This window comes from Oncorhynchus gorbuscha, linkage group LG23, assembly GCF_021184085.1.
Source record: "Oncorhynchus gorbuscha isolate QuinsamMale2020 ecotype Even-year linkage group LG23, OgorEven_v1.0, whole genome shotgun sequence".
NCBI lineage: Eukaryota > Metazoa > Chordata > Actinopteri > Salmoniformes > Salmonidae > Oncorhynchus > Oncorhynchus gorbuscha.
The window spans coordinates 64,449,423-64,463,690 of record NC_060195.1 but is presented as its reverse complement, the minus strand read 5'-3'; the positions used below and the strand labels follow the sequence as shown (position 1 = coordinate 64,463,690).

At 44.5% G+C, this 14,268-nt stretch overlaps 1 protein-coding gene across 4 annotated transcripts in view; it reads left to right on the top strand.

Moving 5' to 3' along the window:
* The window catches only part of LOC124011189 (phospholipid-transporting ATPase IH-like), an 84,518-nt gene that overhangs the window by 48,134 nt on the left and 22,116 nt on the right, over positions 1 to 14,268 (top strand). For all 4 annotated transcript variants that reach the window (XM_046324298.1, XM_046324300.1, XM_046324299.1 and 1 more), the window contains exons 14-17: positions 306 to 377; positions 511 to 584; positions 2,898 to 3,001; positions 6,451 to 6,632. In XM_046324298.1, coding sequence (XP_046180254.1) covers positions 306 to 377; positions 511 to 584; positions 2,898 to 3,001; positions 6,451 to 6,632 — 432 coding nt within the window. The remainder of the gene's footprint in view (positions 1 to 305; positions 378 to 510; positions 585 to 2,897; positions 3,002 to 6,450; positions 6,633 to 14,268) is intronic.

Sequence of the window (14,268 nt, the reverse complement as noted above, 5' to 3'; positions counted from 1 at the left end):
GATAGATAAGAACTAGATAGATAGATAATATAAAGTGTATTTGGAAAGTTATCATCAATCTACACACAAAACCCCATAATGACGAAGCGAAAACTGTTTTTTAAAATTATAAATAAAAAACAAAAATACCTTATTTACATAAATGTAATCCATTTTAGAATAAGGCTGTATGTAACGTAACAAAATATGGATAAAGTCTTAGGGGTCTGAATACTTTCCGGAACGCACTGTATAGCCATACATTTAACTGCAGTTTAAACTGCTCCCCTATTCTGACAGTAATGGTACATTCCTCTTTCCCCCAGGCTTGGCTTCACCTATCTGCGGCTGAAGGACAGTCACATGGAGATTCTTAATAGGGAGGATGAGGTCGAGAGGTCAGTGTGTGTCCATTACTCCAGCCAAGGCCTGTGGGCATCAGTTTATCTTTGTGTGTGTGTGTGTGTGTTTGTGTATGTGTGTGTGGTCAGTAACCCAACCTCTTTCTCCCTTTCTCTCTCTTGCATCCAGGTTTGAGCTGCTGGAGGTATTGACCTTTGACTCTGTGAGAAGGAGAATGAGTGTTATCGTCAGGTCCACCACAGGTGCTGTACTATAGTAGAATTACTACCATTATAATACTAGAACACAGAAACTAGAGGTACTGTACTATAGTACAATTACTACCATTATAATACTAGAACACAGAAACTAGAGGTACTGTACTATAGTACAATTACTACCATTTTATAATACTAGATCACAGAAACTAGAGGTACTGTACTATAGTAGAATTACTACCATTATAATACTAGAACACAGAAACTAGAGGTACTGTACTATAGTACAATTACTACCATTATAATACTAGAACACAGAAACTAGAGGTACTGTACTATAGTACAATTACTACCATTATAATACTAGATCACAGAAACTAGAGGTACTGTACTATAGTACAATTACTACCATTATAATAGTAGAACACAGAAACTAGAGGTACTGTACTATAGTAGAATTACTACCATTATACTACTAGAACACAGAAACTAGAGGTACTGTACTATAGTAGAATTACTACCATTATAATACTAGAACACAGAAACTAGAGGTACTGTACTATAGTACAATTACTATCATTATGATACTAGAACACAGAAACTAGAGGTACTGTACTATAGTACAATTACTACCATTATAATACTAGAACACAGAAACTAGAGGTACTGTACTATAGTACAATTACTATCATTATGATACTAGAACACAGAAACTAGAGGTACTGTACTATAGTACAATTACTACCATTATAATACTAGAACACAGAAACTAGATGTACTGTACTATAGTACAATTACTACCATTATAATACTAGAACACAGAAACTAGAGGTACTGTACTATAGTAGAATTACTACCATTATAATACTAGAACACAGAAACTAGAGGGTACTGTACTATAGAACACAGAAACAAGAGGTACTGTACAATTACTACCATTATAATACTAGAACACAGAAACTAGAAACTAGAGGTACTGTACTATAGTACAATTACTACCATTATAATACTAGAACACAGAAACTAGAGGTACTGTACTATAGTAGAATTACTACCATTATAATACTAGAACACAGAAACTAGAGGTACTGTACTATAGTACAATTACTATCATTATGATACTAGAACACAGAAACTAGAGGTACTGTACTATAGTACAATTACTACCATTATAATACTAGATCACAGAAACTAGAGGTACTGTACTATAGTACAATTACTACCATTATAATACTAGAACACAGAAACTAGAGGTACTGTACTATAGTACAATTACTATCATTATGATACTAGAACACAGAAACTAGAGGTACTGTACTATAGTACAATTACTACCATTATAATACTAGAACACAGAAACTAGATGTACTGTACTATAGTACAATTACTACCATTATAATACTAGAACACAGAAACTAGAGGTACTGTACTATAGTAGAATTACTACCATTATAATACTAGAACACAGAAACTAGAGGTACTGTACTATAGTACAATTACTACCATTATAATACTAGATCACAGAAACTAGAGGTACTGTACTATAGTACAATTACTACCATTTTATAATACTAGAACACAGAAACTAGAGGTACTGTACTATAGTAGAATTACTACCATTATAATACTAGAACACAGAAACTAGAGGTACTGTACTATAGTACAATTACTACCATTATAATACTAGAACACAGAAACTAGAGGTACTGTACTATAGTACAATTACTACCATTATAATACTAGAACACAGAAACTAGAGGTACTGTACTATAGTACAATTACTACCATTATAATACTAGAACACAGAAACTAGAGGTACTGTACTATAGTACAATTACTACCATTATAATACTAGAACACAGAAACTAGAGGTAGTGTACTATAGTACAATTACTACCATTTTATAATAGTAGAACACAGAAACTAGAGGTACTGTACTATAGTACAATTACTACCATTATAATACTAGAACACAGAAACTAGATGTATCTGTATGGGAGTGGCTGGTGCTTTTTCTAGATGAAAGCAGTCATTACTACGGCAACCCAGTCATTATTATTATTGTCCGTCTGTCCGTCTGTCCGTCTGTCCGTCCGTCCGTCCGTCCGTCCGTCCGTCCGTCCGTCCGTCCGTCCGTCCGTCCGTCCGTCCGTCCGTCTGTCTGTCTGTCTGTCTGTCTGTCTGTGTCGAGATGGCCGTATGTGTGCTAGGAGGTCAACAGGCAGAAGGCATACTAATGACGGTAGAGTCAGTCTCACTGAGGAACATCTCTAGTGTTGTCTGCCCTCACTGCTGCAAAACAATGATGCTTCTCTCTGCTAATGAGGAACCTGTTTTTAACTGTGTGGTTGTCCACAGGGGAGTACTACCTGTTCTGTAAAGGGGCCGACTCCTCCATCTTCCCCAGGGTGATCTCTGGCAAGGTGGAGCAGGTCAAAGCCAGAGTGGAGCACAACGCTGTGGTAAGGACACACACACACACACACACACACACACACACACACACACACACACACACACACACACACACACACACACACACACACACACACACACACACACACACACACACACACACACACACACACACACACACACACACACACACACACACACACACACACACACACATACAGCCACTATCAGACACTAGAGGCCGTTGTCATAAAGTAGCTCCAAAATCAGACTTTCAGAGTTTCTGACCTGAAATACATTTTTTTACTTTCATTTTTGCTTTGCTTGAGGTGTATATTGTCATATGGCTGTATGGTAGACCCTGCTAAATGCTAACGGATTCTTGTATCCTTTAGTGGTAGTGTCCTTACTTAAGATGTTGGCCACCAAAAGTTCCAAGTTGTATATGGAATGTAACTGAGATGGTGATTGACTGTCATTATGTAGTGTTTGGTGCCAACGTGGAGGTAGTCTACTGATCCCTGTGTGTCCGCGGCTCTGGCCCAATCTCTCCAATCAGGACAGGCTGGTTGCCATGGATGACATAATTGTGGATGCAGATTGGTTGCCGTTGGCAGCGGTGCCGACCCGTTTCTGTTGACTGTCAGGGAGAATGTGTTTCCCTGGTTACGTTACAATGGGATGGCCAGCGGTTATGCTGGTGTGAACCCGGCTGGCGCCGAGAGAATGTCAGAACTGAGGTCTCACTATTTGTGTGCGTGTTTGTTTGTGTGTGTGCGTGTATTTGCTTATGTGAAAGGTCAAGGTCATAAGTCTACTGCCACAGACTAAACTGGTATGTAAACTCTGCCCAGTGGGACATCCCTCGATGCCAGTCTGTGCAAGCTGCAGCTTTTTGTAACCCACTGCTCTGTCAGTGATGTCATTGAGCTAAATGACTACCGCCCCGTAGCACTCACTTCCGTCATCATGAAGTGCTTTGAGAGACTAGTCAAGGACCATATCACCTCCACCCTACCGGACACCCTAGACCCACTCCAATTTGCTTACCGCCTAAATAGGTCCACAGACGACGCAATCGCAACCACATGGCACACTGCCCTAACCCATCTGGACAAGAGGAATATACCTATGTGAGAGTGCTGTTCATCGACTACAGCTCAGCATTTAACACCATAGTACCCTCCAAACTCATCACCAAGCTCGAGACCCCGCCCCGTGCAACTGGGTACTGGACTTCCTGACGGGCCGCCCCCAGGTGGTGAGGGTAGGTAACAACAACTCCCTGTTCACCCACGACTGCGTGGCAACGCACGCCTCCAACTCAATCATCAAGTTTGCGGACAACACTACAGTGGTAGGCTTGATTACCAACAACGACGAGACAGCCTACAGGGAGGAGGTGAAGGCCCTCGGAGTGTGGTATCAGGAAAATAACCTCACACTCAACGTCAACAAAACAAAGGAGATGATTGTGGACTTCAGGAAACAGCAGAGGGAGCACCCCCCTATCCACATCGACGGGACAGTAGTGGAGAAGGTAGTAAGTTTTAAGTTCCTCGGTGTACACATCACGGACAAACTGAATTGGTACACCCACACAGACAGCGTCGCAGCGCCTCTTGAACCTCAGGAGGCTGAAGAAATTTGGCTTGTCACCAAAAGCACTCACAAACTTCTACAGATGCACAATCGAGAGCATCCTGTCGGGCTGTATCACCGCCTGGTACGGCAACTGCTCAGCCCAAAACCGTAAGGCTCTCCAGAGGGCAGTGATCCAAGGTTTTGCCAGCCCTGGTTGCGCAATCGATATGCTGATACAATTTAAGGAGTCTTGTTTTCAGATTAGCCTTGTTAAAATCCCCAGCTACAATGAATGCAGCCTCAGGATGTATTGATTCCAGTTTGCAAAGAGTCAAATAAAGTTCGTTCAGAGCCATCGATGTGTCTGCTTGGGGGGGAATATATACAGCTGTGATTATAATCGAAGATAATTCCCTTGGTAGATAATGCGGTCGACATTTGATTGTGAGGAATTCTAAATCAGGTGTACAGTAGGACTTGAGTTCCTGTATGCTTTTGTGACCACACCACGTCTCGTTAGCCATAAGGCATCCATTCCGTTGTCCTGGGTGAAAGGCAGAACACCGGATCCGCTTCGCGAAAGTCATATTCTTGGTCGTACTGATGGTGAGTTGACGCTGCTCTTATGTTCAGTAGTTCTTCTCGACTGTATGTAATGAAACCTAAGATGACCTGGGGTACTAATGTAAGAAATAACACGTAAAAAAAACAAAAACTGCATAGTTTCCTAGGAACGCGAAGCGAGGCGGCCATCTCTGTCGGCGCCGGACAGAAGGCGAGGTCAGTACAGGTGCATCAAAGCAGGGACCGAGAGACTGAAAAACAGCTTCTATCTCAAGGCCATCAGACTGTTAAACAGCCACCACTAACATTGAGTAGCTGCTGCCAATACACTGACTCAACTACAGCCACTTTAATAATGGAAAATGATGGAAATTGATGTAAAAATATATCACTAGCCACTTTAAACAATGCTACTTAATATAATGTTTACATACCCTACATTACTTATCTCAAATGTATATGTATATACTGTACTCTATATCATCTACCGCATCTTTATGTAATACATGTATCACTAGTGTCATGTTCTGACCTTAGTTCCTTTGTTATGTCTTTGTTTTAGTATAGTCAGGGCGGGAGTTGGGTGGGTTGTCTATGTTCCGTTTTCTATGTTGTGTTTTTGCGTTTGGCCTGGTATGGTTCTCAGAGGCAGGTGTCGTTAGTTGTCTCTGATTGAGAATCATACTTAGGGAGCCTTTTCCCACTTGTGTTTCGTGGGTGTTTATTTTCAGTCTTTGTGTATGTCACCAGACAGGACTGTTTTGGTTCATATCATTCTCGTTGTTATTTTAGGTTTAGTGTTCTGAGTTGAATAAATATCGTCATGAACACGTACCACACTGCGCTTTGGTCCGATCCTTGCGACTCCTCATCAGAAGAAGAGGACGAGCGTTACAACTAGCCACTTTAAACTATACCACTTTGTTCACATACCCTACATTACTCCTCTCATATGTATATACTGTACTCGATACCATCTACTGCATCTTGCCTATGCCGTTCTGTACCATCACTCATTCATATATCTTTATGTACATATTCTTTATCCCTTTACACTTGTGTGTATAAGGTAGTAGTTTTGGAATTGTTAGGTTAGATTACTCATTGGTTATTACTGCATTGTCGGAACTAGAAGCACAAGCATTTCGCTACACTCGCATTAACGTCTGCTAACCATGTGTATGTGACATAAATTTGATTTGATTTGACTGTTTTTAACGGAAAAAAGAACAGAACAGTGGAATAATTGTTATTATCGGATTATCAACTGCAACATCAGTGTCCAGTAATCATATCAAAGCATAACATAATTATCTCTCTCTCTCTCTATTTCTCTCTCTCTCTTTAGGAGGGCCTACGGACACTGTGCGTGGCGTACAGGAAGTTGAGCGTGGCTCAGTATGAGGAGACGTGTCACCTGCTGAACAGTGCCAAGCTGGCCCTGCAGGACCGAGACAGGAAGCTGGCCGAGGCCTATGACCTCATTGAGAAGGACTTCGTACTGCTGGGGGCCACCGCCGTGGAGGACAGGTAACGTTCTGGAACCATAGCAGCGTAGAATCCTACAATCTACATTGTCTTTTCTACCCAATTATATTTATATATTCATGGGGCCACCACAGTTGAGGACAGGTGCCGATCTAGAATCACAACGTAGAATCAGAACCACCATCTTGTGGATTTTAGATCTATTGCCTCTACTAATTATATTTCTATATTCTGGACAGAATAATTATATTAAGGGCAACTCTCTTTAGAGCTGACAATGTATGGGGCTAGAGAGACAGAGTAGATTAGCAACTGTAGAAGATTTATTTTACTGCTGCTCTTGAATTACTTGTTACTTTTATCTCTTATTCTTTTCCATATTTTTCGAAACTGCACTGTTGGTTAGGGGCATTTCACTGTTGGTTAGGGGCATTTCACTGTTGGTTAGGGGCATTTCACTGTTGGTTAGGGGCATTTCACTGTTGGTTAGGGGCATTTCACTGTTGTATTCGGCGCATGTGACTAATACAATTTTGTTTTCATTCAGCTGAAAGTCAACCTCACTCTCCAAGCCCTAGTTTGCATAGTTAATTAATGACAATCGGACTCAATGACCCGGTCTAGGATGTTAGCTATTGAACGAATCACATTGTTGAACTATAGACCTGACCATCCCTGTAATGATGTTAGCTGTTGAACGAATCACATTGTTGAACTATAGACCTGACCATTCCTGTAATGATGTTAGCTGTTGAACGAATCACATTGTGGAACTATAGACCTGACCATTCCTGTAATTGTTATGCAGGTGAATGAGGACCCAAAAGCGACTTGGCGAAAACAGAGTCTTTAATCCAGTTTAAGGAAATAGCAATACTCCTAGACAAATCGGAGCGGTAAATAAAGCATAAGAAACAATTTCACTCGTAATCACGAGAACTGACTGGAGACTCGATAATGAACTGCAGGTTGCCTCGGGAAGGCACTTGACCGTAGCAGACTCAGACACCTGCTCACCACGCAGCATCTGAGGGAAACACGACACGACAGGGCGATACAAAGACACAGCACGGTGAACAGTATACAAGGATCCGACAGGACAGAAACGGAAAACAAGGGGAGAAATAGGGACTCTAATCAGGGGAAAAGATAGGGAACAGGTGTGGGAAGACTAAATGATTGATTAGGGGAATAGGAACAGCTGGGAGCAGGAACGGAACGATAGAGAGAGAGAGAGAGAGAGAGAGAGAGAGAGAGAGAGAGAGAGAGAGAGAGAGAGAGAAAAAAGGGAACGAACCTAAAAAGACCAGCAGGGGGAAAACGAACAGAAGGAAAAGCAAAATGACAAGACAATATAAGACAAAACATGACAGTACCCCCCCACTCACCGAGCGCCTCCTGGCGCACTCGAGGAGGAATCCTGGCGGCAACGGAGGAAATCATCAATCAGTAAACGGTCCAGCACGTCCCGAGACGGAACCCAACTCCTCTCCTCAGGACCGTAACCCTCCCAATCCACTAAGTATTGGTGACCCCGTCCCCGAGAACGCATGTCCATGATCCTACGTACCTTGTAAATAGGTGCGCTCTCGACAAGGACGGGAGGGGGGAGGGAAGACGAACGGGGTGCGAAGAAAGGGCTTGACACAGGAGACATGGAAGACAGGATGGACGCGACGAAGATGTCGCGGAAGAAGCAGTCGCACAGCGACAGGATTGACGACCTGGGAGACACGGAACGGACCAATGAACCGCGGAGTCAACTTACGAGAAGCTGTCGTAAGAGGAAGGTTGCGAGTGGAAAGCCACACTCTCTGGCCGCAACAATACCTTGGACTCTTAATCCTACATTTATTGGCGGCTCTCACAGTCTGTGCCCTGTAACGGCAAAGTGCAGACCTCACCCTCCTCCAGGTGCGCTCACAACGTTGGACAAACGCTTGAGCGGAGGGAACGCTGGACTCGGCAAGCTGGGATGAGAACAGAGGAGGCTGGTAACCCAGACTACTCTGAAACGGAGATAACCCGGTAGCAGACGAAGGAAGCGAGTTGTGAGCGTATTCTGCCCAGGGAGCTGTTCTGCCCAAGACGCAGGGTTTCTGAAAGAAAGGCTGCGTAGTATGCGACCAATCGTCTGATTGGCCCTCTCTGCTTGACCGTTAGACTGGGGATGAAACCCGGAAGAGAGACTGACGGACGCACCAATCAAACGACAGAACTCCCTCCAAAACTGTGACGTGAATTGCGGACCTCTGTCTGAAACGGCGTCTAACGGGAGGCCATGAATTCTGAACACATTCTCGATGATGATTTGTGCCGTCTCCTTAGCGGAAGGAAGTTTAGCGAGAGGAATGAAATGTGCCGCCTTAGAGAACCTATCGACAACCGTAAGAATCACAGTCTTCCCCGCAGACAAAGGCAGACCGGTAATGAAGTCTAGGGCGATGTGAGACCATGGTCGAGAAGGAATGGGGAGCGGTCTGAGACGACCGGCAGGAGGAGAGTTACCTGACTTAGTCTGCGCGCAGTCCGAACAAGCAGCCACGAAACGGCGCGTGTCACGCTCCTGAGTCGGCCACCAAAAGCGCTGGCGAATAGAAGCAAGAGTGCCTCGAACACCGGGATGACCAGCTAACTTGGCAGAGTGAGCCCACTGAAGAACAGCCAGACGAGTGGAAACAGGAACGAAAAGAAGGTTACTAGGACAAGCGCGCGGCGACGCAGTGTGCGTGAGTGCTTGCTTAACCTGTCTTTCAATTCCCCAGACTGTCAACCCGACAACACGCCCATAAGGAAGAATCCCCTCGGGATCAGTAGAAGCCACAGAAGAACTAAAAAGACGGGATAAGGCATCAGGCTTGGTGTTCTTGCTACCCGGACGGTAAGAAATCACAAACTCGAAACGAGCGAAAAATAACGCCCAACGAGCTTGACGAGCATTAAGTCGTTTGGCAGAACGGATGTACTCAAGGTTCTTATGGTCTGTCCAAACGACAAAGGAACGGTCGCCCCCTCCAACCACTGTCGCCATTCGCCTAGGGCTAAGCGGATGGCGAGCAGTTCGCGGTTACCCACATCATAGTTGCGTTCAGATGGCGACAGGCGATGAGAAAAATAAGCGCAAGGATGAACCTTATCGTCAGACTGGAAGCGCTGGGATAGAATGGCTCCCACGCCTACCTCTGAAGCGTCAACCTCGACAATGAATTGTCTAGTGACGTCAGGAGTAACGAGGATAGGAGCGGACGTAAAACGTTCTTTTAGAAGATCAAAAGCTCCCTGGGCGGAACCGGACCACTTAAAACACGTCTTGACAGAAGTAAGAGCTGTGAGAGGGGCAGCAACTTGACCGAAATTACGAATGAAACGCCGATAGAAATTAGCGAAACCTAGAAAGCGCTGCAACTCGACACGTGACCTTGGAACGGGCCACTCACTGACAGCTTGGACCTTAGCGGAATCCATCTGAATGCCTTCAGCGGAAATAACGGAACCGAGAAAAGTAACGGAGGAGACATGAAAAGAGCACTTCTCAGCCTTCACGTAGAGACAATTCTCTAAAAGGCGCTGGAGAACACGTCGAACGTGCTGAACATGAATCTCGAGTGACAGTGAAAAAATCAGGATATCGTCAAGGTAGACAAAAACAAAGATGTTCAGCATGTCTCTCAGAACATCATTAACTAATGCCTGAAAAACAGCTGGCGCATTGGCGAGACCAAACGGCAGAACCCGGTACTCAAAATGCCCTAACGGAGTGTTAAACGCCGTTTTCCACTCGTCCCCCTCTCTGATGCGCACGAGATGGTAAGCGTTACGAAGGTCCAACTTAGTAAAGCACCTGGCTCCCTGCAGAATCTCGAAGGCTGATGACATAAGGGGAAGCGGATAACGATTCTTAACCGTTATGTCATTCAGCCCTCGATAATCCACGCAGGGGCGTAGAGTACCGTCCTTTTCTTAACAAAAAAAAAACCCCGCCCCGGCCGGAGTGGAAGAAGGCACTATGGTACCGGCGTCAAGAGACACAGACAAATAATCCTCGAGAGCCTTACATTCGGGAGCCGACAGAGAGTATAGTCTACCCCGAGGAGGAGTGGTCCCCGGAAGGAGATCAATACTACAATCATACGACCGGTGAGGAGGAAGGGAGTTGGCTCGGGACCGACTGAAGACCGTGCGCAGATCATGATATTCCTCCGGCACTCCTGTCAAATCGCCAGGTTCCTCCTGAGAAGTGGGGACAGAAGAAATGGGAGGGATGGCAGACATTAAACACTTCACATGACAAGAAAGTTCCAGGATAGGATAGAATTACTAGACCAATTAATAGAAGGATTATGACATACTAGCCAGGGATGACCCAAAACAACAGGTGTAAAAGGTGAACGAAAAATCAAAAAAGAAATAGTCTCACTGTGGTTACCAGATACTGTGAGGGTTAAAGGTAGTGTCTCAAATCTGATACTGGGAAGATGACTACCATCTAAGGCGAACATGGGCGTAGGCTTGTCTAACTGTCTGAAAGGAATGTCATGTTTCCGAGCCCATGCTTCGTCCATGAAACAACCCTCAGCCCCAGAGTCTATCAAGGCACTGCATGTAGCACCCGAACCGGTCCAGCGTAGATGGACCGACATAGTAGTACAGGATCTAGATGGAGAGACCTGAGTAGTAGCGCTCACCAGTAGCCCTCCGCTTACTGATGAGCTCTGGCTTTTACTGGACATGAATTGACAAAATGTCCATCAAATCCGCAATAGAGGCACAGGCGGTTGGTGATCCTCCGTTCCCTCTCCTTAGTCGAGATGCGAATACCTCCCAGCTGCATGGGCTCAGTCTCTGAGCCAGAGGAGGGAGATGGTTGCGATGCGGAGCAGGGAAACACCGTTGACGCGAGCTCTCTTCCACGAGCTTGGTGACGAAGATCTACCCGTCGTTCTATGCGGATGGCGAGAGCAATCAAAGAGTCCACACTGGAAGGAACCTCCCGGGAGAGAATCTCATCTTTAACCACTGCGTGGAGTCCCTCCAGAAAACGAGTGAGCAGCGCCGGCTCGTTCCAGTCACTAGAGGCAGCAAGAGTGCGAAACTCTATAGAGTAATCCGTTATGGATCGATCACCTTGGCATAGGGAAGCCAGGGCCCTAGAAGCCTCCCTACCAAAAACTGAACGGTCAAAAACCCGAATCATCTCCTCTTTAAAGTTCTGGTAATTGTTTGAACAATCAGCCCTTGCCTCCCAGATAGCTGTGCCCCACTCTCGAGCCCGGCCAGTAAGGAGTGAAATGACGTAAGCAACCCGAGCTCTCTCTCTAGAGTATGTGTTGGGTTGGAGAGAGAACACAATATCACACTGGGTGAGAAAGGAGCGGCACTCCTTGGGCTGCCCGGAGTAGCAAGGTGGGTTATTAACCCTAGGTTCCGGAGGCTCGGCAGACCAGGAAGTAACAGGTGGCACGAGACGAAGACTCTGGAACTGTCCAGAGAGGTCGGAAACCTGAGCGGCCAGGTTCTCCATGGCATGACGAGCAGCAGACAATTCCTGCTCGTGTCTGCCGAGCATGGCTCCTTGGATCTCGACGGCAGTGTTACGAGCGTCTGTAGTCGCTGGGTCCATTCTTTGGTCGGATCCTTCTGTTATGCAGGTGAATGAGGACCCAAAAGCGACTTGGCGAAAACAGAGTCTTTAATCCAGTTTAAGGAAATAGCAATACTCCTAGACAAATCGGAGCGGTAAATAAAGCATAAGAAACAATTTCACTCGTAATCACGAGAACTGACTGGAGACTCGATAATGAACTGCAGGTTGCCTCGGGAAGGCACTTGACCGTAGCAGACTCAGACACCTGCTCACCACGCAGCATCTGAGGGAAACACGACACGACAGGGCGATACAAAGACACAGCACGGTGAACAGTATACAAGGATCCGACAGGACAGAAACGGAAAACAAGGGGAGAAATAGGGACTCTAATCAGGGGAAAAGATAGGGAACAGGTGTGGGAAGACTAAATGATTGATTAGGGGAATAGGAACAGCTGGGAGCAGGAATGGAACGATAGAGAGAAGAGAGAGAGAGAGAGAGAGAGAAAAAAGGGAACGAACCTAAAAAGACCAGCAGGGGGAAAACGAACAGAAGGAAAAGCAAAATGACAAGACAATATAAGACAAAACATGACAGTAATGATGTTAGCTGTTGAACGAATCACATTGTTGAACTATAGACCTGACCATTCCTGTAATGATGTTAGCTGTTGAACGAATCACATTGTTGAACTATAGGGCTGACCATTCCTGTAATGATGTTAGCTATTGAACGAATCACATTGTTGAACTATAGACCTGACCATCCCTGTAATGATGTTAGCTGTTGAACGAATCACATTGTTGAACTATAGACCTGACCATTCCTGTAATGATGTTAGCTGTTGAACGAATCACATTGTTGAAATATAGGGCTGACCATTCCTGTAATGATGTTAGCTGTTGAACGAGTCACATTGTTGAACTATAGACCTGACCATTCCTGTAATGATGTTAGCTGTTGAACGAATCACGTTGTTGAACTACAGGGCTGACCATTCCTGTAATGATGTTAGCTGTTGAACGAATCACATTGTTGAACTATAGACCTGACCATTCCTGTAATGATGTTAGCTGTTGAACGAATCACATTGTTGAACTATAGACCTGACCATTCCTGTAATGATGTTAGCTGTTGAACGAATCACATTGTTGAACTATAGGGCTGACCATTCCTGTAATGATGTTAGCTGTTGAACGAATCACATTGTTGAACTATAGACCTGACCATTCCTGTAATGATGTTAGCTGTTGAACGAATCACATTGTTGAACTATAGACCTGACCATTCCTGTAATGATGTTAGCTGTTGAACGAATCACATTGTTGAACTATAGACCTGACCATTCCTGTAATGATGTTAGCTGTTGAACGAATCACATTGTTGAAATATAGACCTGACCATTCCTGTAATGATGTTAGCTGTTGAACGAATCACATTGTTGAACTATAGACCTGACCATTCCTGTAATGATGTTAGCTGTTGAACGAATCACATTGTTGAACTATAGACCTGACCATTCCTGTAATGATGTTAGCTGTTGAACGAATCACATTGTTGAAATATAGGGCTGACCATTCCTGTAATGATGTTAGCTGTTGAACGAGTCACATTGTTGAACTATAGACCTGACCATTCCTGTAATGATGTTAGCTGTTGAACGAATCACATTGTTGAACTATAGACCTGACCATTCCTGTAATGATGTTAGCTGTTGAACGAATCACATTGTTGAACTATAGGGCTGACCATTCCTGTAATGATGTTAGCTGTTGAACGAATCACATTGTTGAACTATAGACCTGACCATTCCTGTAATGATGTTAGCTGTTGAACGAATCACATTGTTGAACTATAGGGCTGACCATCCCTGTAATGATGTTAGCTGTTGAACAAATCACATTGTTGAACTATAGACCTGACCATTCCTGTAATGATGTTAACTGTTGAACGAATCACATTGTTGAACTATAGACCTGACCATTCCTGTAATGATGTTAGCTATTGAACGAATCACATTGTTGAACTATAGACCTGACCATTCCTGTAAAGATGGCACGTGTTCTTTCCCAAAGCAGCCTGTGAACCAGT